The 26,957-nt window shown below is 53.4% G+C and overlaps 2 protein-coding genes across 2 annotated transcripts; both read right to left on the reverse strand.

Annotated features, from left to right (window-relative positions):
• Positions 1–522: 522 nt before the first annotated feature.
• On the reverse strand, positions 523–4,517 carry GDF2 (growth differentiation factor 2). The gene is made up of 2 exons (XM_045876250.2): positions 4,172–4,517; positions 523–1,616 (listed from the first exon to the last, which is right to left on the reverse strand). The coding sequence occupies exons 1-2, from the start codon at positions 4,515–4,517 to the stop codon at positions 673–675; spliced, it is 1,290 nt and encodes a 429-aa protein (XP_045732206.1). The 3' UTR covers positions 523–672.
• Positions 4,518–13,185: 8,668 nt separating this feature from the next.
• GDF10 (growth differentiation factor 10) lies at positions 13,186–26,724 on the reverse strand. Its single transcript, XM_045878271.3, has 3 exons — positions 26,030–26,724; positions 16,100–17,025; positions 13,186–14,113 (listed from the first exon to the last, which is right to left on the reverse strand). Exons 1-3 carry the CDS (start codon positions 26,343–26,345, stop codon positions 13,922–13,924), a joined length of 1,434 nt encoding a protein of 477 aa, XP_045734227.1. The 5' UTR covers positions 26,346–26,724; the 3' UTR covers positions 13,186–13,921.
• Between the last annotated feature and the right edge of the window lie 233 nt (positions 26,725–26,957).

Raw genomic sequence — 26,957 nt, forward strand, 5'->3', positions numbered from 1 at the left:
CCCCACGCTCCCCGCCTCCCAGAATCTAACTGTTCTTTCACTGCAAGGTGACCTGATAAACTTGGATGGGGTATTTGAGAAGCTCCTGGGCTTTGGTGGTCGACGGACCTATGCAGACCTATGGGCTGGAATCATGCTGCTGACTGGTGTTGCTTGAACTGCCTGCGTTTTGGTTTCTGCACGTGCAAATTGGGACTCATAACACCCATCTCAATGGGTTGTGGGAATCCGTGAAATGATGGGTGTAGAGCACATGGCTGTCCCTGTCCCCTTCACTCCCTGAGGTTATTGGAATGTGCCCCGTCCTTCTCGCCTCCTTTAATTCCCATAAATCTCTGCACCTCATTTGTCCTTTCTCCCCAGCCTCGTTTCTGCTATTTTCTCCTGACTCTGGATTATTTTTCTCTTGTCCTCTTTTCATTGTCACCCCTTGCACCCCAACAATCCTTCTAGGCTTTCCTCTTCTCCCCAGTCCCCACCCCCCACCCCCAGCCGTTGCCTTCCCCTATGGTTGGACCCAGTGGTGTATGCTTGGGGCGGGCAGGCCTTTACCTCCAGGACGTGGCAACTCCTTTCCTCCTCCAGGCTGGCATGCAGGCAGACTTAGTCCCCGTCATACCCAGAGGGACACAGGAGCCCTCCACCCTGTTTCCCCCTGCCCGCAGGCCGGCACTACCTGCACCCACACTCTGCCACGCTCATCCCTTCATAATGGTACTTGAGGGTGGGGACCCCCATGTCATCCTTGTAGAGGATGGAGATGGGGCTCAGTTTGGTGGGCACGCAGCAGGCCTTGCCCACCTTCATGGGGAACTTGAGATGCACCAGGGTCTGCACAATGGCGTGCTTCGTTGGCGTCACGTCATCAGCCAGGGGGAAGAAGCAGCCGCCTTTACATTCGAAAGCATCGTACTCCTTGGGTGCGATGATCCAGCTGTCCCAGCCGATGTCCTCGAAGTTCACTCGCAGGGAGGTCTTCTGACAGTGGTTGTTGGCCCCAGCACTCCTCTTCCGTCTGGCTAAAGATGACCCTGTGGCCGTGTGACCTTCCCCATCCTCCTCATCCTTGTTTTCACCTGCCTCTGCTGGACCATTCTTGGACAACTTCTTGAGCATACTGTCCTGTTCATGGCTGATCATCTCCCGGAGCTCCAGCCTCGTCTCCTTGGTCCCATTGCTGCGGTCATTGGAGAAGACAACGAAGAAGGGCAGGTTTTTGGAGCTTGGGGGGACACTGATATCCAGCTTGTCGCAGCCCTTCCTGTGACTCTCCACAGTCACTTCCAGTTTATTTTTGCTCTTGGTGGAGTCTGCTCTGACCCACCGCTTCACAGCACTGGAGACCTCAAAGGTCTCCCAGCCCTCATCCAAAATGTCCTGGGACACAAGGAATGTCTTGGTTCCTGCAGAAGCATCCCAGGCCTCTGCTCCATCCAGAACATCATAAATGGCCATGTTGCCTCTCAGCTCATGGGAAGCGTCTACATGACTTTGGCAGGAGACATAGAGTCGGAGCTCGGCCCTGGTGATCTGCTCATGCCTAGGAATGGAGATGTTGAAGAGCAAGATGTGCTTCTGGAAGGGGAAGTCCTCTGTGGCTGTGATAGAGACAGCATCTGAAATGCAAGTACATAGTGATGGTCATCTTTCATGATACCAAAACTGGGACTCATGACTTGGGTCAGAGGGCATCCAGGATGACATTGACCTACTCTATCAAGTCTTTACTTGGTTTCACTTAAGCCCTTAATGTAGAAGAGAATTTCGAAAGGTATATTTGGGATCCTCCAAAGAAAAACAGAGGCAAGAGATGCCTTGCTTTGGAGTTGTCAGGCCCAGCTCTTTAGTGAGCATCTACTCTGCCCAGTATTGCACTAGAAGCTTTGCATTCTGTATTTCACTTTGTTCTTCACAGTGGCCCTGGGAGGATCTAATTATTATTCCACTTTTACAGGTGTGGAGATGGGATTTAGGCTGTTTAACTGCCAAGTGCACACATCCTATAAAGCTCTTCACATAAAAAAAAAAAAAGAGTCAAATAAACAACATAGCAAAGCATATTGTCAGCCTCAGAGTGTAGATCTCTCGTGTGTGATGTTAAAGCAGATACCCTGGGAGGGGATGGTGCATGTCCAACATTAAGACAATGTTAAAAATCTCAGCAACTTAAAGGGCATAGAAATCATTCAGAATCCTTATTTCTGAGTGAAGTGAAAGTGGATTTTTTTTTAATGTTTGAAGAAAAGAATAAAACAGATTAGCCTTGATTGCTTTGTCATGTTAGGCAAAAATGGGGCTTAGCTTTTAGCTACACAATTTTCTCAGTTTCCAACTTCTCCTGGCCGGCACACAGCCGTCAGGACATCTGTTACGCCATGGCTTGGTCACAATTACGAAGTCACAACATGAGGGGAGTCTGCGTGCTGCTGTGAAATCCAGCAGTGTCTGACAGACTGCAGTGCTAATCTGGACTCGGCCCCTTCCTAGGCTTGTGACCTTGGAGAAGTCCTGAGTCTCTCCTTGCCTCAGTTTCCTCATCTGTAGAATGGGGCTCATCCTACCTGCCTTCCAGGGTTAGTGTGAGACTTCCACAAGGTGCCATACAGAACTTACTAACACTGTCCCTGGCTCATAGTTGATGCTCAATCAATATTTCTGTGTTCTCTCCAGGCCCTCCTCCCCAACATGCATGCCCCCCTCAAAGCACATGGCCCTCACCCAGCACGGATGTGCCTGCCATTCTAGCTCCAGCAGAACATGTGTGCATAGTGAATGGGGTCCATGAGCATTAATGGCCTACTGTGCTCTTACTGTGCCATGCTTTGAAAATCGCTGTGGGACCACATCCCACATCTAGAAAACAAACAGCCTCCCTACCTGAGCTGCACTTGGACCATCTATGGAGGGAAGCACAAACTGGCCGTCACAGGAGTGCTGGCCACAGGCAGAGCTAGGATTGAGTCAGAAAACTTGTTCTGGGGATATGGACAATGCTGGGCAAGGGAGGGGATGATCATCGAGATGGCACCAAACGCTGGACTCCCAGACTATGGGATTTGGTGAGTAGGTCCAGACAATGAAGCTCAGCCTTTTCCTAAAGCACAGGCTACAGTCATGCCCTGTGGGCATGGTGAGATGTTGGCAGCATCTGGGTGATCTGCAGATTGCGTTTTTTAAAATTAAGCTCATATTTTACAAATCAGGCAAGTTCACATAAAATCCAGAGAAATCTGGATTTTTCTTCTTCTTCTGGGCAATCAGAAAATTCAGCACTGCTGGGCATCCATCATGACTATGGCATCCTTCAGACGGGGCATGTGCTCCGCAGGCTGGGCAGCTCTGGCCTGCGGTGGCGCTGAGCCAGGCCCGTTAGGGGTTTGCAGGTGTCAAGCCCGGGAGGAAAGAGGCCCCATGTGCCTGGGTGTTCAGAGAGACAGCAGCAGCAGGAGAAGCCCGAGCTTTGCAGGCATGTGGGGCCTGTGTCGGAATCCAACTGCCGAACCACTGTGTGACCTGGGCACGTTCCCTCAGCATCTGCAAGGCTTGGCTGCCGTGCTCACAAAATCATTTCACCTACGTCGTGTGAGTTAGAGGACGTAAGCCCTAAATCGATGTTTGTTGTCTTCCAGCCCTTTCAAATCAGGTAAATCATTTTATATTTAGAAACCCACTAAGTTGTCCTCCACTGTTTCTCTCTCAGAAAAAATTATCAGACTTGTAGATACTTTCTGATGGGGGAGAAACAGACATTCTTTTAAAGTTAAAAAATACACCAATTGATTGAAAGCTAAATTAGTTGTCTGTTTCAAAGTAGGGAAGGGGATGAAGAGAAGGGACGGACGAAAGGGAGCTGGCATTCTTGTGGCACCTAATGTGTAAAATTGGCACTGGGCCCAGGGCAGGAGAACCTTCTACAGCAGAGCTGTCCAGTAGAACTTTCTGCCATGATGGAAATGTGCTATACTCCGCACCATGGTAAGGTAGCCATTAGCCACACATGACCATGAGCAAGCACCTGAACCCAAGCCAGTGAACTAAGTTATTAATTTTATTTCATTTTAATTCATTTAAATTAAAACTTAAAGGGCCTCATACGTGCAGTGGCTACCGGCAGCCCTGAGCCCTGCGCCCCCCACCCCACCCGGGGGTGCCCTGACGGAGCCGACTCTACCTTCCACGCTGAAGCTGCGCACGATGTTGGACGTGGGCGTTGTGGACTTGTCGGTGGTGTATCTGTTGTACAGGTCGATCATGTACTGGGGTGGCTCCGCTCGGGTTTTGTCCTGGGAAGGGACACCGCTGAGATTGAGGCTGCGCAAGAAATCCACCTTCATGTTCTCCAGGAACATCCTCAGGTCGAAGGTGCCCCCCTCCCGCTCACCTCCGGGCCCCCCGAGCAAGCGGTGGGCATCTCCCCCCGCCGACGCCCGCCCCCGGCTCTCCAGGGGCTTCCCTGGTGCACAGCCTGCCAGCAGAGAGAGCACAGGCAGGGCCACCCAGAGCGCCCTGCAGCACATCTTGGGACGGCGCCGTCGCCCTGGACAGGAGACTGCGGGTGGCGGCCGCGGGTGTGTTAGCGGGCGCAGGGAGGAGCCCGGAAGGAGCGGGCCCGCATTTTCCTGCCCATGGCTCTGCACGAGCCCCCGGGCCAGTTCACAGGCTCTCACCCGCGGTCCCCGGAGTGGCCTCCCCTTGCTCTTATCTGGCTCTCAATGCCGTGCTCCCACCTCTTATCTAAGGGAGCTCTCCGTTAATGAATGCTCTATAAACATCTGACAAACACACAGGGCTTGTGGGAAGGACACAGCCTGCTGCAGAGAATCTGAATTTCTCTGTGGGGTTATCACCCCCTAATTAGGATCCTCTCTCATTTCCTTGCCAGCTCCGTTCTGAAGAATCTTGAGACAGGGTGACACATGCTCTTATCTCCAGGGCCATACAAACAGAGAATCCAGGAAACAGACAAGACCAAAAAGTCCTCCAAATATAGAAACAACACAAAACTCTCAGGAGACCGTGGCAAACGGTGGGTGGGGTGGGTGACGGGCAGGGTCCCCCGGGGTGAGTAGGAGGCCTGAGAGGAGGGTTCAAATCCTGGCTCCCTCATCTACTGCCCACAAGTGTCGTTTCACCTCTCTGAGCTTCGGGTTTGGCAAAGACATGTGAGAAATCAAAGATGATTGTGTGCTAAACATCATAGCAGTTTCCACAAGCCTGGGTCAGCCGGGCAGGCGCATTCTGGCTGTACCCTGCGCCTCCCCAGCCCGCTCTCCAGGGGACACCACACCCACCCTGAGACCTGCTGCCCGGTCCCCAGAAGAGCTCTGTCCCTCGTGTCAGCTGGGTGGCTGCTTGGGCCACACTCGTCAGCCAGGAGAAGCAAGCAGTCTGGGGAAAGGAAGGAAGGGGAACAGGGAAGCCCTGAGACCAGCACATGTCCAGGAGCTGTCCCCCTAGCTCAGGGAGGCTGACAAGCTGCAGCCCAGTAGGGGTCTGTGAGGTCCCGGGGTCTGTGTTATGCTAAGGGCATCGTGCCCACACGTAGACTCTGTCCATTCCCATTCTGTGTGGGTTTGACCGAGCTAAAGAAAATGGGGATAGTTACAAATGTCAGGGGGTCTACTCGGAGGAGGATTTGAACATGAAGCTTTTCTGTGCTGGCAGGCCTCCCGGGGAAAGGGAGCACTGAGCCGAGCAGCTTCAGGAAGATGGAGGAGAGGCCACGTCAGGCCAGGGGGCAGAGGTCAGGAATCCCAGTGTGTGCCCAGCATTCTTCCCACCCCTCATGGGGGAAGGGTGAAACCAGGAGCCTCAGCGTTGCAGGGCCTGGACAGAACTTGCTGTCCCCATTCTTTGGGGACACTGTCGAGGGAGGGTGGATGGGAAGGGATGCAGCTTAGAAGTGCTGCTTGGATAGGGGGCAGGAAGCCTGCTGGGCGTTGAGCCAGCTCAGTGCAAGAACTTGCTAGGGCAGGAAAAGGATGAAGGGGTGCAGAGCCTAGAAATGGAGCTGCAGTATGCATCAAGGAGGGCCTGGGAGGAGCTAGAGAGCCAAGCCGGCATCCCCCACGGTGCTCCAGTTCCTGGGGGCAGCCCAGAAACAGGCCACATTCAAGAGGTGGAGCCAAGGGATACATGGGGGTGGCTGAATGTGGTCAGGGGAGCGTAAGGGACTGCTACCTGATGTTTTCTTAAAAATATGGTAGATCTTATTTTCTGATTGTAACAGTAGTATATAGTGCAGATGATCTGGGAAATGCAAAACATTATAAAGAAGGAAATAAAAATAACCTAGTCTCACCAGTGATGCCCACAGTTAATATTTTGAAATCCAGTATATGCAGCTCCGCAATCCCCTATTTACAACCCTTTTGTCCAGGAGTATTTTGAGATTCAGAAATTTGCAGATCTTGGAAATTTGGTATGGCATATATGCTGTAATATTCCCAGTGGGGTTGGGGACAATACCTTATAACCAAATACATTGATGTTTCTGCAGTGAAACAAATAAAAACACAAATACCCATTCGGATCAAGTTTTGCCATGAAAGGAGTCAAAAGGAACTTCAGGTTTTCCGATAGTTTTGGATATGAGATCTCAAATAGAGTTCCGTGGACCTGTTTAGATGTGGGGTCACCACATTTGGCTGTGGAGGCTGCACATGAGCCCTGCCAGGAGGCATTGGTCACGTAGACTATAATGTGGGTGATGCCCCCAGGGCTGTGTACTTCTGGAGTTCTCTGCCCAATAAGCTCAGGGTATCAATACATCCACCTGTCCTTCCTTTACTATTTTTGACTAATTGCATCAGGCCTCCTGATCCATATTATCAGGAAGTCTGATCCGTTTCCTACACTGTCCAAGTGCCCTACAGGTTTATTTAGTCCAAAAGAGGTGGAGGTGGGATGGTATCAGTCCAGCTTCTTAATGCTAGAAGTGGTGAGGAAGAAAGGGGTTCTAGCAGGTCCCACCTGCTGTTGCTTCTTAATGACACTTGGTTTTGCTGGTGGACATGGGTCCCGCACATCTAACAGCTGCTTGAGAACAGCTGCTGGGATGCCCTGGCTTGTTCAAGTTTCTTCCCAGGTCTCCATAATGTCCCGCACTTTGGGCACCGAGATAACAGATTTCTTAGGCACACTCCCAGGCTTACCATTCTTCAAAAGGCGGGTAGCTGGGGCGAGAGAAGAAGCCATCTGCGGCCACATTCTGATCCCATTCTGCCCTTTCTCACAAACCTCTCGGTTTTGTAGGGAGCCTGTGCTGCCAGCTCAGACTCCCACTCTCCTCAAAGTGGTGTGATTTCAGAGACCTTGTTCCGAGGGGGAGTGGGTCCAGAATTCTAGGTTTGCGAGATGGAAGGACGCTGCGGAGGGATGGCGGTGGTGGTTACGTAACCGTGTGAATGTGCCAAATGCCACTGAGCTGCAGATGGTAAATTTTATGATGTGTATATTTTACCACAATTTAAAAAAATAATTTCAAAAAAGCATATCATTTAGAGTTCTTTTTGTGGTAGATTGCAGAAAAGCAGAATCCAGGCGGTTTTAAGCAAAGTGGATTATGGCTAACTAATGAAAGCTGCAAAGTCCAGGGAAGGTTTGCCTGTAGCACAGCCTGGTCCAGAGTCCAGGCAAAATTGTAGCGATGTTTTCTCCACGCCCAGAGCCGCCTTCACTGTGTGGTCTTCACGCTCCGCCTCCCTGTTTTGGCAAGATGGCGGCGGCAGGGCCACACTACCTCCCGTTCACACGGGGGCGGGGGCCTGGGGTGCGGGGCCGGGAGCAAAAGCCTCCTCTCCAGGAAGATCCCGTTAGTCGCAGGGTGGCTTCTTGGTCCTGATTGGGTGATCCGCCCATGCCCTAGCCAATCACGGTGAACGAGGGGAATACAATGTGCTGATTGGCTTAGACGGGGGTGATGGCGCTAGCCGCAAGGAATGAGAATCGGACTGGGATAATCCCTGAGAAGGGTCTAGATCTGGTCCCCGGCAGGAACCACTGCTAAAGGATGGTGTATCTTCCCATGCCATGAAAAATTTTCATATGCTTCATTTTTTTTTAATTTTATTTATTTATTTTGACTGAGAGAGAGACAGCGAGAGAGGGAACACAAGCAGGGGGGAATGGAAGAGGGTGAAGCAGGCTTCCCGCCGAGCAGAGAGCCGGATCCCAGGACCCTGGGATCATGACCTGAGCCGAAGGCAGACGCTTAACTGAGCCACCCAGGCGCCCCCATATGCTTCATTTTTAATGACTGAATAATATCCAGCAGTATGGACCTATCCTAATGTATCCAACATTCTCCAACTGCAGGACAATTAGGCTATTAAGATAATGTTGCAAGGCACATTGTTATAGGCTATATTTTATATTATTTTCTTAAGACGGTTCATCAGAAGAGGGATGTCTAAGTCAAAGTGTATGCAAACGACTTCAAAGCTCCTGGTAAACACCGCAAGTTGCTTTCCAGAAATGCTCTTTTATTATTCACTTCCACTAGCAGAGCCTAAGCACCTGTCTTCCCACCCTCAGGGGTTGTTCTTACTAGTCTTTAGTAATGTGATGAACAAAAAATGTTAATTTGCCTTGCTAGCTGAGCTGGACTCTATTTTCTCCATGTTTTGATAAGCCATACCAGAGTCTGGACTTCAGCTTTCTGGAAGGTACAGTGGTAGCTGCCTCGTACCCACATCTGTCCGGGGCCGTGCTCAGGAATCATGTTTGGTTCTGTGCTGTGTGTCCAGGAGAGGGCCAGAGTGATCCACAGAGGCCTGGGTGCTCCTCAGGAACGCCGAGTGCCCTTATTACAGAGCCTGACACACAGTGAGCATTCAGCAAGCACTTATTCTTGCTCTTGTCTATACACTGTCTAATCTTCCACCCCTGTCTTTGTTACCGCTGGAGTGGCTCTGCCCTTCCCTTCTGCAGAGCTCCTGCTTTGGGTGTGCTTTCAGTTTGGAATGCTCTTCCCCACTGCCCTCCACCTGGGCCAGTCCCCCCTGCCTTTCAGTGCCTGCTCAGGACTGCCCTCCACCACACAGCCTCTGTGTTCTGAGTGACAGCACTCAGACGTTTGGATTCATCTGACAACCACTATGACGGGCCGTGGGACCCCTGTCGGCTGTTGGCTTGAGCTGGCACATCCTTCCTGCAATTTGACATGGTCAGAGAGCAGGCCCTGTGTTCATGGTGGATTGGATGCCTCCTCTGGGCAGGCCTCCATGCTTGTCTCTGCACATGTCCTTGAACACCTCAGGGTACTCCAGGCATTGTGTTGGTCAGGCTGGCTCTGCCCCAGTGGTTGCAGACCCAGCCTTGTCTTCCTGTCCGTAACTGATGCCCAGATAGTTTGGCATTACTATGCTATGGTCATGTTTAACCAAAGCCCCTGTAGTACCATCTCTCCCACGACTTGTGAATCACAGAAATAGAGTCATCACATGCAATTGCTGTGGGAGAAGTCCAATTCAATGAATAAGAGAGGCACACCTAACTCATCCATTTATTTCAAGGACCGCTGAAGCTCATCTCTCCAGCAGACAGACTTCAGCCTTCATTTATGGAGGCGGGACAGGATCAGCCTGAATTTCTGTGTTACAGCTGCCTCCAGGGGGTCAGGAGCCCCTCTGGCCCAGAAGGTATGCCAGGAAGACACCTGTTTCTGTGAGCTGCTCAAACTCCACACTCACCCACACATTGCCCAGAGAATGAAAACTGGACCCACCTTGAGGCTGTAAGGAGAGAGAATGAGTCAGGCAGAGCAGGGGCTAGGTCCCTTCCCAGCTCTGAACATAGCCTCTGTGAGACCCTGCTCGCATCTGGCACAGATGGCATCAGTCTCAGGACTGTGCCCAGCTGGTCAGCACATTTACTGGAACAGTGGTTCTTAAAGTGTGGTTCCTGGCCCTCCAGCAGCAGCACCTGAAAACTGGTTAGAAATGCAAAATCTTAGCCTGGGTCAGCAACACTAGAAGCAGGGCCCAGCAACCTGGTCAAGCCCTCCATCTGATTCTGATGCACATTCAAACCTGCACATTGGATGTGATAAAAGAGGAAATGTGTACAAGCCTTCCAAGAGATAAAGTATGTCTACACTGCCTAGTACGGGATGGGGCACACAGTAGCCGCTAAATACTTGAACAAACAGGTGCATTCCCCGCTCACCCCTACTCATACAGACAGGACTGCTGGCACAGACCAAGGGATTTAGGGTGGGGTTAGAATGGAGAGGGAAGGAAAAATACTGGAAAGCTGGAATGAGCATCATTCTCTCCGAGAGTAAGAGAGAGAAAAGGAATAAAAATCTCAGGGGCACCAGTTTATCAGTGAAGGATTTTATGCTTCCAGCTTTTGGTAAAAGGAAATAGCCTTGAACAGCCAGGGCCGGCAAGCTGGTCCTGTCCTGCTGGTCCTCTACTCAGAATCCTGTCCAGTCCCTAAATGCATTTTGCACAAGCTGGCACCTACATTGTCTTTATGCCACCAGCCAGTCCAGCTCTCCCATCCCGCTGGAATCAACTCCATTCCTCTCCCATCCTGCTGGAATCAACTCCATTCCTCTCCCACTCCTCATACCCACCCGCCCCCACCCCAGACTTCTGCAGACTCTTCCAGCCTGGCCCTGCATGCATCCTGGCCACGGAAGAAGCATTAGTTACAGGCTACGGCTCGTGTGGCATTTTATGAGTGACTTAGACATACAGAGGCACCTGGTGGAATGCCTCAGGCTAGACACTTGGTAGCCCCTCGACTCAGTTTCCCCATTTGTTAGGAAAAAAGGTTACATCAGAAGTTTTCCAAAGTTTCCCCCCTGCCTTAAAGTTCCTGGCTTTCAGTTGTCCTGTCTCTATTTGTCACATGAATTAATCTACGAGACCCTACCCTTTCAGAGCATATAAACAGTCTGGAATCGGGCTCACTGGCAAGCCCCCACACAGCTTCCTCCAAACTGACACAGATGAAGTTGGGTGATCTCAGGGACCCATGCACGTCTAGGCTGTGTGCTGGAGCCTTTTGCTTTTATGACAATGTGATGCTATTTGGCTTTTAAGAGGAAGAAAAAATTATTTCATACAAACATTTCCTTCTAAACCTTGCTTTACTATAAGGTCACTCAGTGCCATTGGGAAAACCCTAATTGGCTGGTGGTGGAGGGGGATGGTCACTGTCCGGGAAGCTGGGGAGCAGCTCCAGCCATATAGGCCTTGAATCAGGCAGCCTTGGGTGTCAAAACTGACATGGCCCACGGTCTTGGTAAGACATTGGTGGTGGCCATATTATTTACCTGTCCTGAGCTGTTTTTCTGTGGCATCAATTGGGTAGTTAAGTTGCAAGGTTGCTGTGAGCCTAAACAAGATGCCGTATCTAAACTGTATGGCGCTTTATAAAGGTCAGTGGTCACCGAAGACACCAGTTCCTTCCAGCACACTCCAAAGTCATCACCGCTGGGTAACATCCATCCTGGCACAACCGTGGAGCCCCTGCATGGCTGGACACAGGGGTGATCCTCCCAGCCCATCCCCCATCCTTGTAAACCAGAAATGAAGACTCTCAGAAGCCGTAGGATTTTGTGGTGACCCAGATCTCCCAGAAACTGCGAAGGCCAGAAAGAATAAGACAGAACTCTTATAGGACCACCCCAGCTTCATCAAGAAATGGAAGGGGAGCACTGTATGAGAAAAAATTGAGGGGGGCAAGGAAAAAGGAAGAATCTATATTGAGAAGAAAGGTATTGGGACCCTTATCAAGTCGCAATATTTTTATTCATTTTGCTATTAATTTATATCTTGTTATGTTCCAAAAAGGATTAGATGTGGCGAGCCAGACGCTCCATATGCAGATCAGTTTGAGACACCCCAGCATCCAGAGAACGGATCCTGTAGGCCCAGCCCAGTCCCTGCAGGAATAAGGCCGCGTGTGTGCTAAGGACCACCCCCTTGCCTCACCTGTGTCCGCCTGGGCGGGGCCGCTGTCCCTACACATGTCCCAGGACCAGCTGGAGTGCCTCGGAGGAGACACTGAGCAGACTCTGCTGGGCTCCGCTTGGTGCCCTGAGGACCCCCTCCCCACACCTACCTGTTCTGTATACTCCTTCCAGTGTCTGTTGTTCTGCCTCCGGCTGCAGCCACCGCAGCCTTCTTCGGAGGCCACCTGGGCTTCTAGAGCTCCCACGAAGAGAGCCAGAGACCTGGGAGTTTCCATCTCCCCACCCTCCCCAGACCTGGAAAAGAGGTCTGAATGTCCAGCTCCCTTGCTTCAAGGCTGGGTGAACCCTGAGCTATAATTAAGCTCCAGAGCTCCCCACAAGATCCAGGATCTGGGATGCCTGGCTTCTTGGCCTCCCGACCAGCTTTTCCCCTTGCCTGTTTTTCCTGGGAGCACTTCCTCATCTATCCCTTGCCCAGGCACGCTCGGCTCAGGAGCCTGACTTAAAATAGACATCATGGGCTTCTTTTCTCCTCCTAAGTTCCCTCTCAGAGGACTGCTCATGGCTTCTCAATCTCCTCCAAGTAAGACTTGGGGCTCTATCATTCTCTCAGGTCCCACCTGCCCCAAATCGGAGCCAGATTCTTCTTCAGAAATGCCGGTCGATCAGCTTCAGGCACTAGAGTTGATGCCTGCTTGGGGTGATGTCAGCTCGGGGGTAAGGGAACCATTTACGGGGAGCTTTTTGGGGATGGGGCTGCTGACAAGGAAGCAGAAGCCCCTGGACCTCAGGAGACACCCCTGACTGCTTCCCATTGAATCTCTTGCTTGAACTACCCCAAGTAAGAGGTCTCTACCCAGGGCACCACAGATGTTCCTTTAAATGTCTCAGACACCTTTCAATCGCTCAATGTCCCCTCTAAAGCTAAGGATGTGAAGAAGCTCTGTGAGACCACTGTGCCTGCCTGGGGCCCTCTCCTGCCTGGATGAGCCCAGGATGGCACCTACACAGCAAAGCGGGCGCTGGCCGGATGCTGGAAGGCATAGGACTAGCTGGTTTCCGGAGCTTAGGATAGAGACAGGTGTGAAGAGGCCTAGGGGGGCTCTGCTCCTAACGGAGGCCCAGCGGCCACCAAGACGTCATATTTGTAGGTGGGGCTCTATCCATATTTTGGAATGGTTGACATTCAGTTTTTCAAGATACCACTGTACCTTTAATTTATTAGCTTTCCATAAAAACACATAACATACACAATCTACAGGATAGAAAGTATAATTTACAAAAATATAAAAATCTTGGTTATTTTTTAGTATTCCAACATATTACTGCATGTGTTATTTCAATAAACATGTTTAAACAATGCACACTTAACCAGCCTGATTACCTCTGTGGGGAATGGTGTCCACTCCCTCCTCTTTGTTTTAAAATAAAATATATATTAAGAAAAAGAAACCACGATTGGTTATATGTGCATACTGTATGTGTGAAAGCTTTTGCAGCAGAGTTTCAAAGTTCATGCCATTATTTAGGTGCTGCATTTCAGTATCAATATGTGGCCCAACGTGTTTTCAACGGACTGTTTAGACAGAGGTTCTTCCCTTGTGAAGAGAGCAGGTCCCCTCACATCTTCAGTCTTCTTTCCCGGTGATGAGAGGATGGGTCACAAAAGCCAACATGGTGGACCCGTTCGGCTTTCAGGTCTTCAGAGCAGAAGGGATGGACGATGAGCAGCCTTCAGGTGAGGGCTAATTCCCGGATTCCTTCAGGAGATTCAGACTGGCGTGTAGGGGGCTAAGTCATCAGCAATGAGAGACCCCGGAATGGGCCCCGGGGGGACAGATCTTTCTGGGACCCGGCAAGGGTGCCTGTGAGCTCTACCCGCATATGCAGCTGTACCCCTCACGAAGCCCTCACCCCAGAAGGCCCTGAGGATGCTGCCCTGCTGGGTGTGGAGCGGGACGGAGGTTTCCTTCCATCCCGGAGTGGCTGGTCTTACCGGCAGGCACAGGTCTCCACAGACATGTTGGGGTACACCTTCAGAACCACGTTCCGGTTCTCATCCAGGAAGAGGACCCCAAGAGAGTTCATCTTGTCGGGAACACAACAAGGCTCTGGGATGCCCGGGACGATGCCCACAGCCCTGACGATGCTCTGGATGGTGGCGTGGTTGGATGGGCGGACAATCTGCAAGACAAGAAAGGAGCACGGTCACCTAGGCGCTCTGCCCTCACCCACCCACCGTGCCACCTGCATGTCCTCGAGGAGGCCACAGAAAAGGTGTTGACCTAGGAGAAAAGGTGAGATTCCAGGGCTGGGCACACATTTCCTCTGAAGTCAGCCACAGACTGAGTCCCAGGGAGGTGTGCAAAAGCCTCAGGCCTTCCTGCCCTTTGGGTCTCCCGGAGGGAAGTTACATCCCTACATGATTGGCCACTTGGGGGCACCTGTGCATCACTCATCCCCAAGGCGTCCCTGGACCCGGGCAGGAACTGTGCAGAGGGCGATGCCCAGTTGTTCTGCCCGGGCCACAGCTGCCCACATTTCCCAGTCCCGGGAGTTCCGACACGCTTCCCGTGTGAGCGTGTCCTTAGCACTGGAGGGGAAGGCCCACAGGTGTGTGTGCACCAGCATGATGGGGCTGGACTGCTCATTTCCCAGATGGGTCTGACTGTGGGGTGTCAGGGGCTGCTTCACCTCACCACCCCATCTTGTCATAGTATCAGTCGTATGGGGTGGGATTACCTTTATTTTACTGGTGAAGAAGTGGAGGCTTAAAATGTCTAAGTAACTGGACCAAGACCCCTCAGTTAGGAAGCAGCCCAAAGTCATGGCAAGTTGGAGACCATGCTCGCAGGGGGTGTGCGGGCTTTCTTTCCCTCCCCAGGCAGCCTTGCACACCCAGAGGAGTCAGGATCCCACCACAAACACAGAGAATGCTGTTCTCAAGCACCTCCAACAAGAGAAACAGGACCAAGCCACAGGAGTTACCCCTCATTGCGGGCCAAAGGAAGTTTTATATGTAGTGCGTTGCTGAGAAAGGCCCCTTGCATGGGGAGGTGGGGAGGACAGCAAGGTAGGGGCATCTGATTTGCGGGCTCAGCCCGCTGTCAAGGAAGGCGGCAGGCTGTCAGCCAGACTGGTAAGGTAAGCGCTGGGTCAGCCGGCTGGAGCCTGCTCACTGCTCATCCGGCATCTGCCCGGGCCTGTGCTAGGCTCTGCTGGCCCACACCTGTCACTCTGTCGGGCACCTCCCTTCCTCTCTCGCACATGCAAGAAAAGCCCCTTAATTCCCAAGCAGGTTAATGCTGCCCCAGCTCTGTGGCTGGGAAATCCCAGCCGACTGATTTATTTACATTCAAATTGGATTTATGCACGGACTCCCTTTCTTGAAGGGGAAAGAATGACCTGAAACTCAGCAGAGGAGCTAAGCAGGAGGGAAGCGTGTGCTCTGTGGGGAGGGCCGACCTCGCCTGGCACCCAGCCCACCGCAGCCTGGCCTTGGGGAGATGGACAATCAGAGCCACAACCCAGCCCGCAGGGAAGGGGAGACTCTGCAAACCCCGGGGCCAGCACGGCGGATAGAACAGCTGCATGTTGTCTTTCCTGCAGACTCATGCACGGTGAGAGCTAGTTGCCCCGTGGATCCCTGTCCTGTGTGGGAGATAGGGGCGGGCGGGGGTGGGGAGGAGTCCCTAGGAAGCCACTGAGGCCAGCTCTGTACTGGTCACAGACCCCGGGGTCCTGAGGTCCAGACCAGGAATAGAAACGAGAGCCTCGGTGAGGAAGGGGCTTTAGAGGCCTGTCTTGCCTCTATGTGGGAACACACACCTAAGGAGATGGATTCTCCTACTCTGGTTTCTCTTCAGATCGCATAAATCTCCTGCTTTTCAAAAGAAGACATGTTCGGATTTAAAATTCAAACTCAGCTAAGTCAGCCCTTTCAAAAGCCCAGCCAAACCACGTCCATCTGTGGGCTGTATTCCCCTGACAGGCTGCCACTCTAGGACCTCTGCCTACTCATCCCCACCTTGAATAGATGGGAGGTGTTCTAATCCCCAGTTCACAGCCGGGAAATAGGTCACAAGGCAGAGGGACTTGCCAGTAGGGGCAGAGCTGGGACTCGCAGCCAGACAAGGGGCTGAACGCAGCGCTGCTGCTCAGCCAGCCTACCTTGGGCATGGGGAACTCGCACACCCCCGCACAGTAGTAGGCGTCGAAGGATTTGGGCAAGATGATCCATTCATTCCACCCGATGTCTGCGAAGTCCACCTTCAGATACCTGCGGGAGCAGACCCTTGGCTCGGCCCACTGCTTCCTCCGGGCTTTCTGCATCGTCTTCTCGTCAAAGTCCAGCACCCTTGAGGAGGCCATGAACATATCTTGGCCCTTCTTCCTGCGGTCCTTGCGCCCTGGCCGTGGCTTCAGGGCCCGGAAGGGGCCAGGCCACAGTTCGTGTTTGTGGTAGTGCTGGGCGTGGGGGGCGTGCGCCGGCCTCTCGTCCAGACCTGGCAGCTCATTGTCCTGGAGGGGCCCGGTGGCCTGCGTGGCCCGGCGGACCCGGGGGTCTGCTGAGCTGTTGGGGGCTGCGCCAGGCTCCGGGTCTCCAGCCTGGAAGGGGTCATATCTCTGCAGCGTCACTGCCACACTATTGGGCTCTGAGATGGCCAGGTCATCAGCGTAGATGAGGATGTAAGGTGCGTGGGGGCTTGGCCTGGACACCCTTGGGGCCTTCTCCCCAGGATCCAGCTGGGCAGAGAGGAGCAGCTCGCCATCCTGGCGGGCTGCCTTGACGATGGGGGAGATGTCCTTGGCCTGCCACAGGCCCCGTGGCGGGGGCACCAGGGCCATGGCCCCGCGGAGCAGCCCCTGCGTGGCTGTGTTCTGCGAGAGACTGCGGAAGAGCAGGTGTTGGTGTGCGGGCAGGCCCGGGGGCAGGAGGCGGCAGGGCGCGTTCTTGGCTCGCTGCTTGCATGGCACCTCTCGTGCCCGGGGCCACCGAGGTTCTGAGTAGAAGTGGAATGTGGCCGAGAGGATCATTTCTGAATCCTGCATAGAAGTCAGGTTGAAGAAATACACAGCCTTCTGGTCGACCACTTCTGTGAGGGCAGGACAGACCACAACAGGTTAGGTTCTTTCTTAGATCGGTCCCGGTGCTCACAGGATCTCCTACTCAGGGTTGGGATGGAGGATGAATGCCCATTTAGGGAGCCCCTCCAGGCCAGCCAGGCTTTCCTCATCTTGGCTCATCCTCACAGTAAACTGAGGAGGGTGCCCTTACTTATCCTCAATGAACAGATGAGGAATTGAGGTCAGAGAGGCTGGGGATTGTCAATACCCTATTACAAAAAGGAAGAGGTAGCAGACGGGGAGGTGGGTACTCAGGCACCTCCCTGTGTCCTCTCCCTGCACTCCAGGGTCCTCAATGCACAAATGCACAAATACCACTGTACATCTCCATGGAGAAGATAAGGTAGAATCAGGCTTGGGGGATGCTTTGAGTCAGGCGCAAGCCCTGTGAGAACGCCCTCCTGTATGTACCCAGCCCTCTACTTCACAGATACTAAATGCAGTCGTTCTTCCAAACAAGGTGAACGAAGCAGAGCGCCCCTGACTCCCCTGTGTTCCGAGTGCCTTCTGAGGGAAACTGGACTTGAGGGCACAGCTGTCTGGGCATCTGCTACACGTTTTGCCCAAGGGCCTGCTCCCGCAGGTATCTCTTATAAAGCCTTGTTTGACAAAGGAAGAGCAATATCAGGGTTGCACAAGGCCACTCAACAGAATCTACAAAGACCAGGTTGCTCTCTAGAGGCCCAAATCATGAGAAGGACTGGCATTCCTCAATCAACCCATCTGCAGCTCGAGAATGCTCTGGCCCCTGCATTCCTGGGGCTGTCAAGCACCTCTTCCTTCTTGCCTGGCTCTACCAGGTGTATCCCAGGGCCACGGGGCCGAGCATCCTCATCTGTGGCCCTAGGAAGCTGCCCCGAGCCCAGGTAGCATGAGTTCTCTGAATGGCCAAGTCCTCCAGAAGGTCCGGGTGGGAGGGACCAGTTGTTCCCCAGGCCTCCCTGTGATACTGCAGGCTGGCGGGAGACCAGAGCTGCCAGGCTGGTTGCCTCCTTCCTACTGCTCCCCTTCCTGAGGCCAGGTGTCTGCGTGCTGGTACAGACTGCTGGGCACAGTTGCCAGAGGCACAGAGCTCCGAAGCACAGCACTGTGCATGTGCGCAGGGACGCTGCGCCCAAAGGGCATGGGCCAGGCTCTTAGCTTCCCTGACACCTGGACCCACAGAGGCAGCTGGGATTTGTTTTTGTTTTTTTTGTTTGTTTTTGTTTTTGTTTTGTTTTTGTTTTTTTAATCAAAATCTCCCTTTTAAGGATATTCCCTTCTATTGGGAAGAAGGCATAATGCGATTAGGAACTGTCATGTCCTCTCAAGGGACCATGAAAGAGCAAGGAAGGAAAAAGCATATCCACAGAGGGCCTGATGAATGTCAGGCAAGATTTAGATGACACTCTAAAGACCCTGCCTTATCTGACCCTCAGAGCAAACCCAAGGAGAAGAGTGGCAGCCCCTCAGTGTGTTCCACACATAAGGGATAGGGCAGGGCCCTGAAGGCCAGTTAAACTTGGCTTCTGCAGACACTGCAGCTTTTGGTGTCCTGGGCTCAAGAGCTGCGTATCCCCAACTTCCTGCTCTCTGCCTTCCTCCCCTGGAGATGCTGATTCAGAGGGTCTGTGACAATGGGGCCAAGGGATCTATGTTTCACCAGTATCCTAGAGGACTCTAAGCACCGGGCAAGTTTGTGTATCTAGGGTTGATGTGCGGATGGGGTGCAAGCTCACCAGCACTGCAGCCCCCCATCCTCCAAGCTAGACAGGGCCCTAAGAACCAGGTCCCCAGGCCGCATCAGGACCACACTGAGCTCATCTGCCTCAGGCGGACAGTGAGGGTCTCTATTTCACATGATTGTTTGCAGGATTAAATAAATAGCATATATAGTGTGCTGGGCACCAAGGAGGAGCCCCTAAATGCGGTTCCCTGCCACTTCCACCTAAAGGACCAAGGCTGGCAGAGCAAGCAAGCTCTTCCTACACCGACTCGGTATCCTTCCAGTGATCCAAATTATCTGAGTTGCACCCCAGCTAACAAGGCAGATAAAGTGTTTTTTTCTTTTATCCAATTGAAGTCTACCGTTCTTCTACAGATTCCTTGCTAGGAAATGCGCTAGGAGGCTCTAGGACAGACATTTCTGACACTTTCCAAAGAGTTGGCCCACTGCGGCAGGATGCAGGCATCTCTGGCCTAGGAACTTACAGCCTTGGGTGAGGAAGGACACAGCAGACTGGGGCAACAGAGATAGGCCTCCCCAGAGGAAAGGCACCTCAGCCTCCCTCCCAGTGATGAGCTAACGGACCAGAGGATCTCTGGAGAAGGACGACTGTGACCACCATGCCAGGGACAGCAGCCTGAGGCAGGTGTGGCCCAAGGAAGGCGCAAGAAGTGCCTGAGAGGAGGACTGACCTTCCCTGAAGGTTATTCCTGCACAGGATGCAGGAGAGGGACAGCAAATACTGCTCCTCTTCAGACAGAGAACCACAGAGAGTGTGTCCTGAGACTGACGCCCAGCCTGATCAATGCCCCTCAGGACAGGAGTCCTTCCTCTGTGAGGGCTTCAACACCTTTGGCCAAAGGGGGCTTGTCCCTCATGAGGCAGCCTGCTGCCTGAAGACCCTCTCTGGGGGAACTGCGGGGTGGTGATGGGCCACCCCCATCCCCAGCGTGTGAAAGGCCACAGCGTAGCTCTGCTCTCTGTGTCTACATGCGTGCAGTGCAGGGGGCTCCAGGCTGTGACGAGAGAAGGGGAACCTACAGGAAGTCTCCCGGCTGGCATGAGCCCAGGCCCCAAGGGAGAAACCCCTACGAGAAGTCCCTATTTCCTATTTCCCATGTCTCATGGTCAACAAGAAAAGATCCTCCCACCCTCCTTCCCTCCCCCCACCCTCCCTCCTGTCTTTTTCCTTTCTCTTTTTCTTCCTTCTCTCCCTGCCTCCCTCCCTTTCTCACTAAACATTAGGTAAACTCCTACTCTGGGCTCAGTGTTGTGCCGACTGGGGTCCTGGAAAAGGTGACCAGAGGGGCTCCGCCCAGGGATGAGACAGATGGGCCATCGTGATGACGCCCTTCTGCTGCCCTGTCACTGCTTTACAGAGCACTGTCCAAGTGAGGCCCGGGGGTGCTGGGTGCATTCACTCACAGGCCACTGCCCTGCTCACAGCTCTCCATTGCCCCGAAAGCAAAACGGAACCCCTTGCAGAGGCCCTGCTTGACCTGGCCTGCCTCCCTGCCCGCCCGCATCTCTGCCCCAGCCACCCTGGCTTCTGGTCCCTCCAACACGAAGCTTCCCCGCTCAGGGCTCTGCCTCCGCTGTCCCTTCTGTCGCTGCCCCTCCTCCTCCAGGCCCCGCCCCCTCCCCTTCGCTCTCTGCTCTCCGCTCAAAGGACATCTCAAATACAGGGCACCCTTGGCTCCTGTGGCCGGAAGAGAAACCCCGTCACTCTGTCCCCTGCTTCATTTGTCTTCGTGTCACTTCCCAACTTCCTGATCCGTATTTCTTTGTTATTATTTCTCTTCCCCCCGCCAGAACACCAACTCCAAGGGAGTGGAGCTTTGGCAGCTCTGTGCCCTGCTGCATCCCTAGATCCTAGCCCAAAGCCCGAGTGAGAGGTGGTGCCCGGAAGTAAGTGGTGAATGATGGGGGAAGCGTGGGGTCTTTGCTAGATCTGTCTGCTTCAGTTAACGAAGGGGGATCCCTGACCTGCTGCCCTCGGGCTCAGCAAACACATCCTGAAAGTCCAGAAAGCCTCATTCTTTGGAAGATGAAGCTCATGATACACATCCAACTGGAGACACTGGGCAGCAGGATCTTTGTCCAGTTACTTCTGCTTGAGCCTCAGTTTCCTTGTCTTTAAAATGGGAATAATATCGTTTACCAGTGATGGAGGTCCAAGCCCCAAACATGTATGTGTGCTTGATTCCCTAAATTCACAAAGAGGAGAGCAGATGTGTCATTCATTCTCTGGGAGAAGATGGAGCTTGAGAAAGGGTATCTAACTTGCCTAAAGTCACCCAGCTGGTTAGGGGCAGGGCCAGGGCGTACACCCAGGGCTGTCTGACCCCAAGGCCATGCTCCCCTGTGTACTTGGATTAGAATGGTGATCTACCTAACAGCGAATGTCACAAAGACCATGTGCTGTGAAGCGCAAAACATTTTGCAAACACAAGTCATTACGTGGATGTTTTAGAGTTCTAACTCTCCGAGAAAGAAAGGACTAACTTTATTTAGATGAGCCATTCTTTCTTTGGATTTTTGGAAATCTCAGAATCCTAACTGGGTCCACTCTGTGGGCACTCAGCCCCCTTCTTGAGGGTAATGGGGATGGGACTGGGTGGGGGGGGGAGGGAAGAGGTGGCTCTAGCCCAAGGGTCCCTCCAGGCACCCTGCTGACCAACCTTCAGGCCAAGAGGACTCTCAGAACAGAACCTAAGCCACATGGAGATTTGTCCCTTCATCCACTGCCCTGGAAACAGCCATCAGGGGGACCAAAGATTGAACTAAAAGGACTAAAGCCCACACCAGAGTGGGGCTAAAGATTCAAGCACCAATGGAAGGTGGAGGAAGGGAGCCATGGGCCACCAGGGGTGCTGCACAGAAGGGAAGAGAATGAATATGTATCAAGTGTCTATTTTCAGGCAGGTCCCAGAGGAAATCCTGCTTGCATCACTTATTAGCTGTGGAGCCTTAGGCAAATCATGGAGCCTCAGTTTCCACATCTGTAAGCTGCGCAGAGTTTTTGTAGGCATTTCCTAAAGTTTTAAGATCATCTCTGCAGAGCTCACGCCATGGTGTCTGGTACCCAACACATGCTCAGAACATACTGGCCATGTGGTGTCACCAGCTACTATGACACTCAGGGCACCATGTCCTTGTCGCCTGTTCTCATACCCAGCGGGAGGCATCGGCACCTGTCCACCCCTCCAGCAGGAGCCAGAGGGTCCCACGGCCTCTCCCCTCCTGCATCTAACCAATCCCAGTTCCTGCTGGCTTTGCATCCTGTTTCTTCACAAGCATCTTGAACTCTGCATCCCTCCATCACTGTCTTCACTCATGGCCCGACCTCCACTGCCACCATGACATGAGGAAATCATCTATTATAGATGAAGAGTCAATATCCTTACTATACAGAAAACCTCTACCAGTCGGTAAGAAGTCAAGAACACAAGGAGGAAGCCATTTCCACAGGAAAAATTGCAACTGGCTAAAAGGCATGAAAAACAGTTCAGGATGACCAGTAATGGGAAAAAGAAGTAACTTTAAATGAGGATATAGCAAATTTTACCTTCCCATTAAAGATATGATCCTCCTAGGGTAAAAAATGATATATATAACATATAATATATATACTATATACAGAATATAGTAATATATTTATATAACCTATAATATATATTATATGTATTCCACTAAACTATTAATTCTAGTTATATTTGGGTTTGTAATTAAGAATGACTTCTTTTCTCTACGGTGATTTTCTATGGTTTCCAGATAAGTACGAATTTATTTCATACTCTCTTCTCTCTCCACCTCCTGCATCTCTCCTTCCCTCTTTCTCTCCCCTCCCTCTTCCCTTTCCCTCCCCCTCTACCTCCACCACTGTCTGCACACCGTATACCGCCCACAGCTGCAGCCAAACTCAGGGCCCTCAAGGCTCTTATGGCCTGGTTGGGCCTGCTGGTCCACCTCTAGCTCCTGCCTCTCTTCTCTCATTGTTTCCTCACAGAAACCACAGTGCTCACAGTCCCCAGCACACAGTAGGCTGCTTCACTTCTACACCTGGCCAAACACCACCTGCCCTTCAGAGTCTATCTGGAGCCTTACCTCCTCTGCGAAGGCTTCGCTGGCCCTTCCCCACCGGCCCTCCCTGTGCCGGGACAGTGTCAACCCTTGGCTCCCAAGCATACACACAGCCCCTCCCCATGGCATTGTGCCCCCTGTTCTGCTGCCCATACTCTTCCGCTTACTTCTCCCTTCCCCCCAGGTCATGCACTTTTCTGGGCAGGACCAAGAGTCTGTGCATCTGTGTGTCCTCTGAGCTTACAGCACCTGCCACCTAATGAGGTGCTCAGGAAATACTTGGGGAACTGAAACGAACGTGACCTTTGGCCTTGTTGGCAGATAAGTATGTATTATTACTCTCATTTAGAGATGAAGACATCAGGCTCAGAGAGGTTAAGTAAATTGCCCAATTTCACACAGGTCAGTGGAAAAGCTTAGAGTTAAACACAATTGTTTAGGACGGGGGAAGGTTTAACCTTAAGCCTTAGGGTCAGGCTCGGAAGTGCCCTCCTCTGCTGTAGACTTAATAGGTACCAAGACACACTTCAGGAAGCAATGGAAGGGAGGGAAGAAGGGTGGCTAAAATAATAGTAATAGCATCTAATAAATTACTGAACCCATGCCCAAGGCACTGTCTTAAACACTTGATATATCTCAGTTCATTTTAAAAACCCTATAAGGAAGGGAGCATTACTAGCCCCATTTTAGAAGTGAAGACAAAAAAAAACAAAAACAAAAAAAAAACACTGAGTCCTGGACAAGTTTAGTCCCTTGCCCTGGTCATTGACTCTGCATCTGGACCTCAGCAGTCTGGCTCACAGCCCACACTCAGAACTTAAGCCATGTTGCCTGGTGGCAGGGACTACCCCACTGAGGCTGCAGAGGCCACTGTCATGCCACAGGATGGTACTAGTATGTTCCAGGACTGGAGCTAAAGTCCCCACATTGGTGCCTCCTCCATAAGATGAGGGGTCACTGCCCAGGCTCACAGCTCCTCACAGCTGGGTCGCTGGCTCACAAAGCAGGCATCTCTGAGGGCTGACGAGGGGCTGGGTGGGAGCCACTTAATAATGTGAATCAAGGGAGGAGGTGAGAAACCAAACCGCCTGGGCCGATGCTGTGTCAGGCAAAAACCCACCGCATCCCGCTGAACCACACTCTGCGCTGTGTGCACAGAAACCCATGCTCAGAGAGGGAAAGCTGGTGGGGCTGGGCCTTGGACCCAAGGCTGTCAAATGGTTCCAAATAAGTCGCAGACTGGTCCGGAATAATCCTGATCTCTCGGAGAATGGTCTGCTCTATCCTCTGTCTCCTAAGCCCTGGGCTGAGTTCTGATGGAGGTGGGGAGAGATGCTAGCAATAGGAACAGCATTGGCTTGGCACATGGGAGGTGCCAGCCCCTGCCACTGTGAATGGCCCCCTACCCCAGCCTCAGTTTTCTTATCCATAAAATTAGATGGCTGGATGTGAAGTACTGTCCTCAGCTTCTTTTCAGGGCTAACACCCTATGCGTCAATGTTATTTGTGCTACCCCTGTTCTGTGCAAATGGAAAGACAAGACCAAGCACCTCCATGCCGGGAGCTGCAGCAGTGAATGTGCTTAGTGGCCATGCTCGCCCCTGTTGCAGGATGGACCTTGCTGACCTTGCTTTCCTCAAAGACAAGGCTCTGAGGACTGAGTTAATGGATGCAAAGTCAAGTGTACACCTATACGAACACAAATGCTTTGTATTTCCATGGGAACAACATGCACCAACACCTAATCTGGCCAGTGTTAGGCTCTGGGCAACCCCACAGGAAAGATACTGGTAAGACCTGCCCATTTTGTAGATGAGTACAGTAAAGTCCACAGAGGTTTAGTGATTTGCCCAAGGTCATGTTCATGCTAGATGATTCTTGACTGGCTTAATTTAATAATGATGTTCCAGAAATGGACTCCATGTGATGAATCAAAATTACCAGGGAGGTATGGAGTTAGGCCCAGCTGGCATGGAGCCCCGGAATAGTACCAAGTGGTCTGCTCAGTGGAGGATGGGGGCCCAGGCCTCTCTGTGGCAGTTATTCCTCAGTACACCGTTATGCAAGGCCAAGCTTCCCAGGTAACAGGTGTTACCTTGAGTCACACAACCAGCAGTCAACAGGTGGCCGACCTGATCCCAGACTGTCTGGCCCCAATGTTGGGCTTGCTCCTCTCCACCTCAGGAGGGGTTGGTCCCTAGAGACCAACAGTTTTTGTTTTTGTTTTCTCCTGATGAATGGCCTTTCCCCCCACTGGGGCTGCTGTGGACCCCTACCCACACTTTCTAGAACGGCATTCTGTGACCACGGGTGGTCTCCATGACAACCAGGGTTTTCCGCCACCCCTGCCACCAGTCTGCGCCTCCTCTCTGCTCGCCCGGGGCCCCCAGGGGTAGGCCAGTGGGGCTGGCAGGTAGCTGAGGCTGCAGGATGGAAGTGCTCTCAGAGCAGGGCGGGGAGGTGCTCTAAGTGACCTCTGTGCAGCTCCATTCAAGGTGTGAGGACAGGGGAAAGGATCTGCCCCGGGGGGGGGGGGCAAGGGTGGGAGGGGAGTATGATGCCCCCACTGCCCAAGCTTCTGGACCCTTCCTCAAACCCCCATGGTCTGAACATTTCATGTTAGTGCCTTGCAGGCCTCAGTTGTGTGTACCCAAGACCAGACACCCGAGGCCCTTCTCAGTTCACTCTGTTTGCCCAGCCCTGGAACCTACTAAGTGCCCCCAGCTAGAGGTTCATGCCCCCTGCCTGGGTCGGTATCTGGCACTTTTATCCCGGCTGTCTTATGCCCACCTGACTGTTCCCACTCAGTGCCCTTCTCATCTGTCAAGAGCCAACACAGCTGAGTCCTATGACATGCATACCACCGGTCAGGAGCTTCCCCAGTCCAGGACCATCTCCACCCTGTGCTTAAAGCCTTGTGTATGGGGTGGTCTAGACCAGCCAGTGTGGCACCCTCCCAGTCTTGGGAGCACCCTAGGGGCAGGAACTCTGGGTCACTGCCACTCTGGTGTCCCCACTGGAGGTTCAGGGCCTGGCATAGAGTGCTTGGTGAATAGTGAATGAATGAACGAATGAATGAGTCTAGGAATAGAAGGAAGAGAAGAAGTGGGTGCAGTGGTGGGGAGGATGAACAAGTGAGGAAGGGGGAGAAGGAAAAGGGGGTGTCTGGGACCCCCTCTACTTACCTAGCCGGGCGCGGAAGCTTCGAACCGTGTTGCCCCCTCCCGGCCTCGCGCCCCTCCGACTGTATTTCTCATAAAGCCGGAGCATGTGGACAGCGACCATGTCTTGGGCGCTGGGGCCCAGAGTGGCGGCAGCCTCCCCCGGGGACCGCCAGGGGTCTTTGATCCCAGCCAGGCCATCAGCGGCTGCAGGCGGGGCGGACCGGGCGGGCGCCTGGTGGCTGCCGCCTGCGTCCCGGAGCAACAGCAGAAGCAGAGGGAGCAGCGCGAGCAGTTGGGGCCCCGGTCCCGGGCTCGTCCGAACGGGGCCACGGGCCATGGTGGGTGGCGGCGGCGATGGGTCGAAGCCGGGGAGCAGGAGAGAACGCGCGGGCGCACCGGAGGGCGCGAGGGCGCTGGGTGCCGAGATCCGCGCGGGGCGCGGAGCGGAGGCGGGCGGGAGCCGAGCGCTCAGCGCCGCCCGAGCCCCGGGCCAGCGGTCACGGCCGTCCGGAGCCCGGTGGAGCCGAGCCAAGCCCGAGCCGACGCGACGCCCCAGCGGACTCGCGCAGCGAAACTTTGCAGCCCACAGCTGGGCCCGCTCGGCGGGTTCGAGGGGCGGGGCGGGGCGGGGCGGGGCGGCCGGCGGCGCCCTCGGGGGGACCGGCTGTGCGCCCCGGAGCACGCGGGGCCGCCGCCGACAAGGCAGTGCCTGGCCGGGCTGCGGTGTGCATGCGCCCGTGTGTGGCGGCGGCGGCGCGCGCGCGCAAGGCTGTGCGCCCGAGTGTGCGCCCAGGAGTGTGGGGGGGGGGGGCGTGGGCGTGGGCGTGGGCGAGCGCGCTCCCCGCTCCGCTGCGGAGAGACGGAGACCCAGGACCCGGCCGGCTCCTGTGTGTCGGCGCCGCAGCCTGGCCAGGGTTGCGCGGGGGCTGGGGCGGCCTTGGGAGGGGGG

This window comes from Mirounga angustirostris, unplaced genomic scaffold (genome assembly GCF_029215605.1).
Source record: "Mirounga angustirostris isolate CCGP_5_RB_7025 unplaced genomic scaffold, mMirAng1.0.hap1 SCAF_6, whole genome shotgun sequence".
Classification (NCBI taxonomy): Eukaryota; Metazoa; Chordata; class Mammalia; order Carnivora; family Phocidae; genus Mirounga; species Mirounga angustirostris.

Bases quoted from the DNA above. Each gene is read 5' to 3' on its own strand.
- GDF2 (XM_045876250.2), bottom strand. From the start codon at position 4,517: ATGTGCTGCAGGGCGCTCTGGGTGGCCCTGCCTGTGCTCTCTCTGCTG. The intron at 1,617-4,171 runs GTAGAGTCGGCT...CTTGCATTTCAG, and splicing joins GCGCAGCTTCAGCGTGGAAG to ATGCTGTCTCTATCACAGCC.
- GDF10 (XM_045878271.3), bottom strand. From the start codon at position 26,345: ATGGCCCGTGGCCCCGTTCGGACGAGCCCGGGACCGGGGCCCCAACTG. The intron at 17,026-26,029 runs GTAAGTAGAGGG...CTGCCCTCACAG, and splicing joins AAGCTTCCGCGCCCGGCTAG to AAGTGGTCGACCAGAAGGCT. The intron at 14,114-16,099 runs GTAGGCTGGCTG...CTTGTCTTGCAG, and splicing joins GCGAGTTCCCCATGCCCAAG to ATTGTCCGCCCATCCAACCA.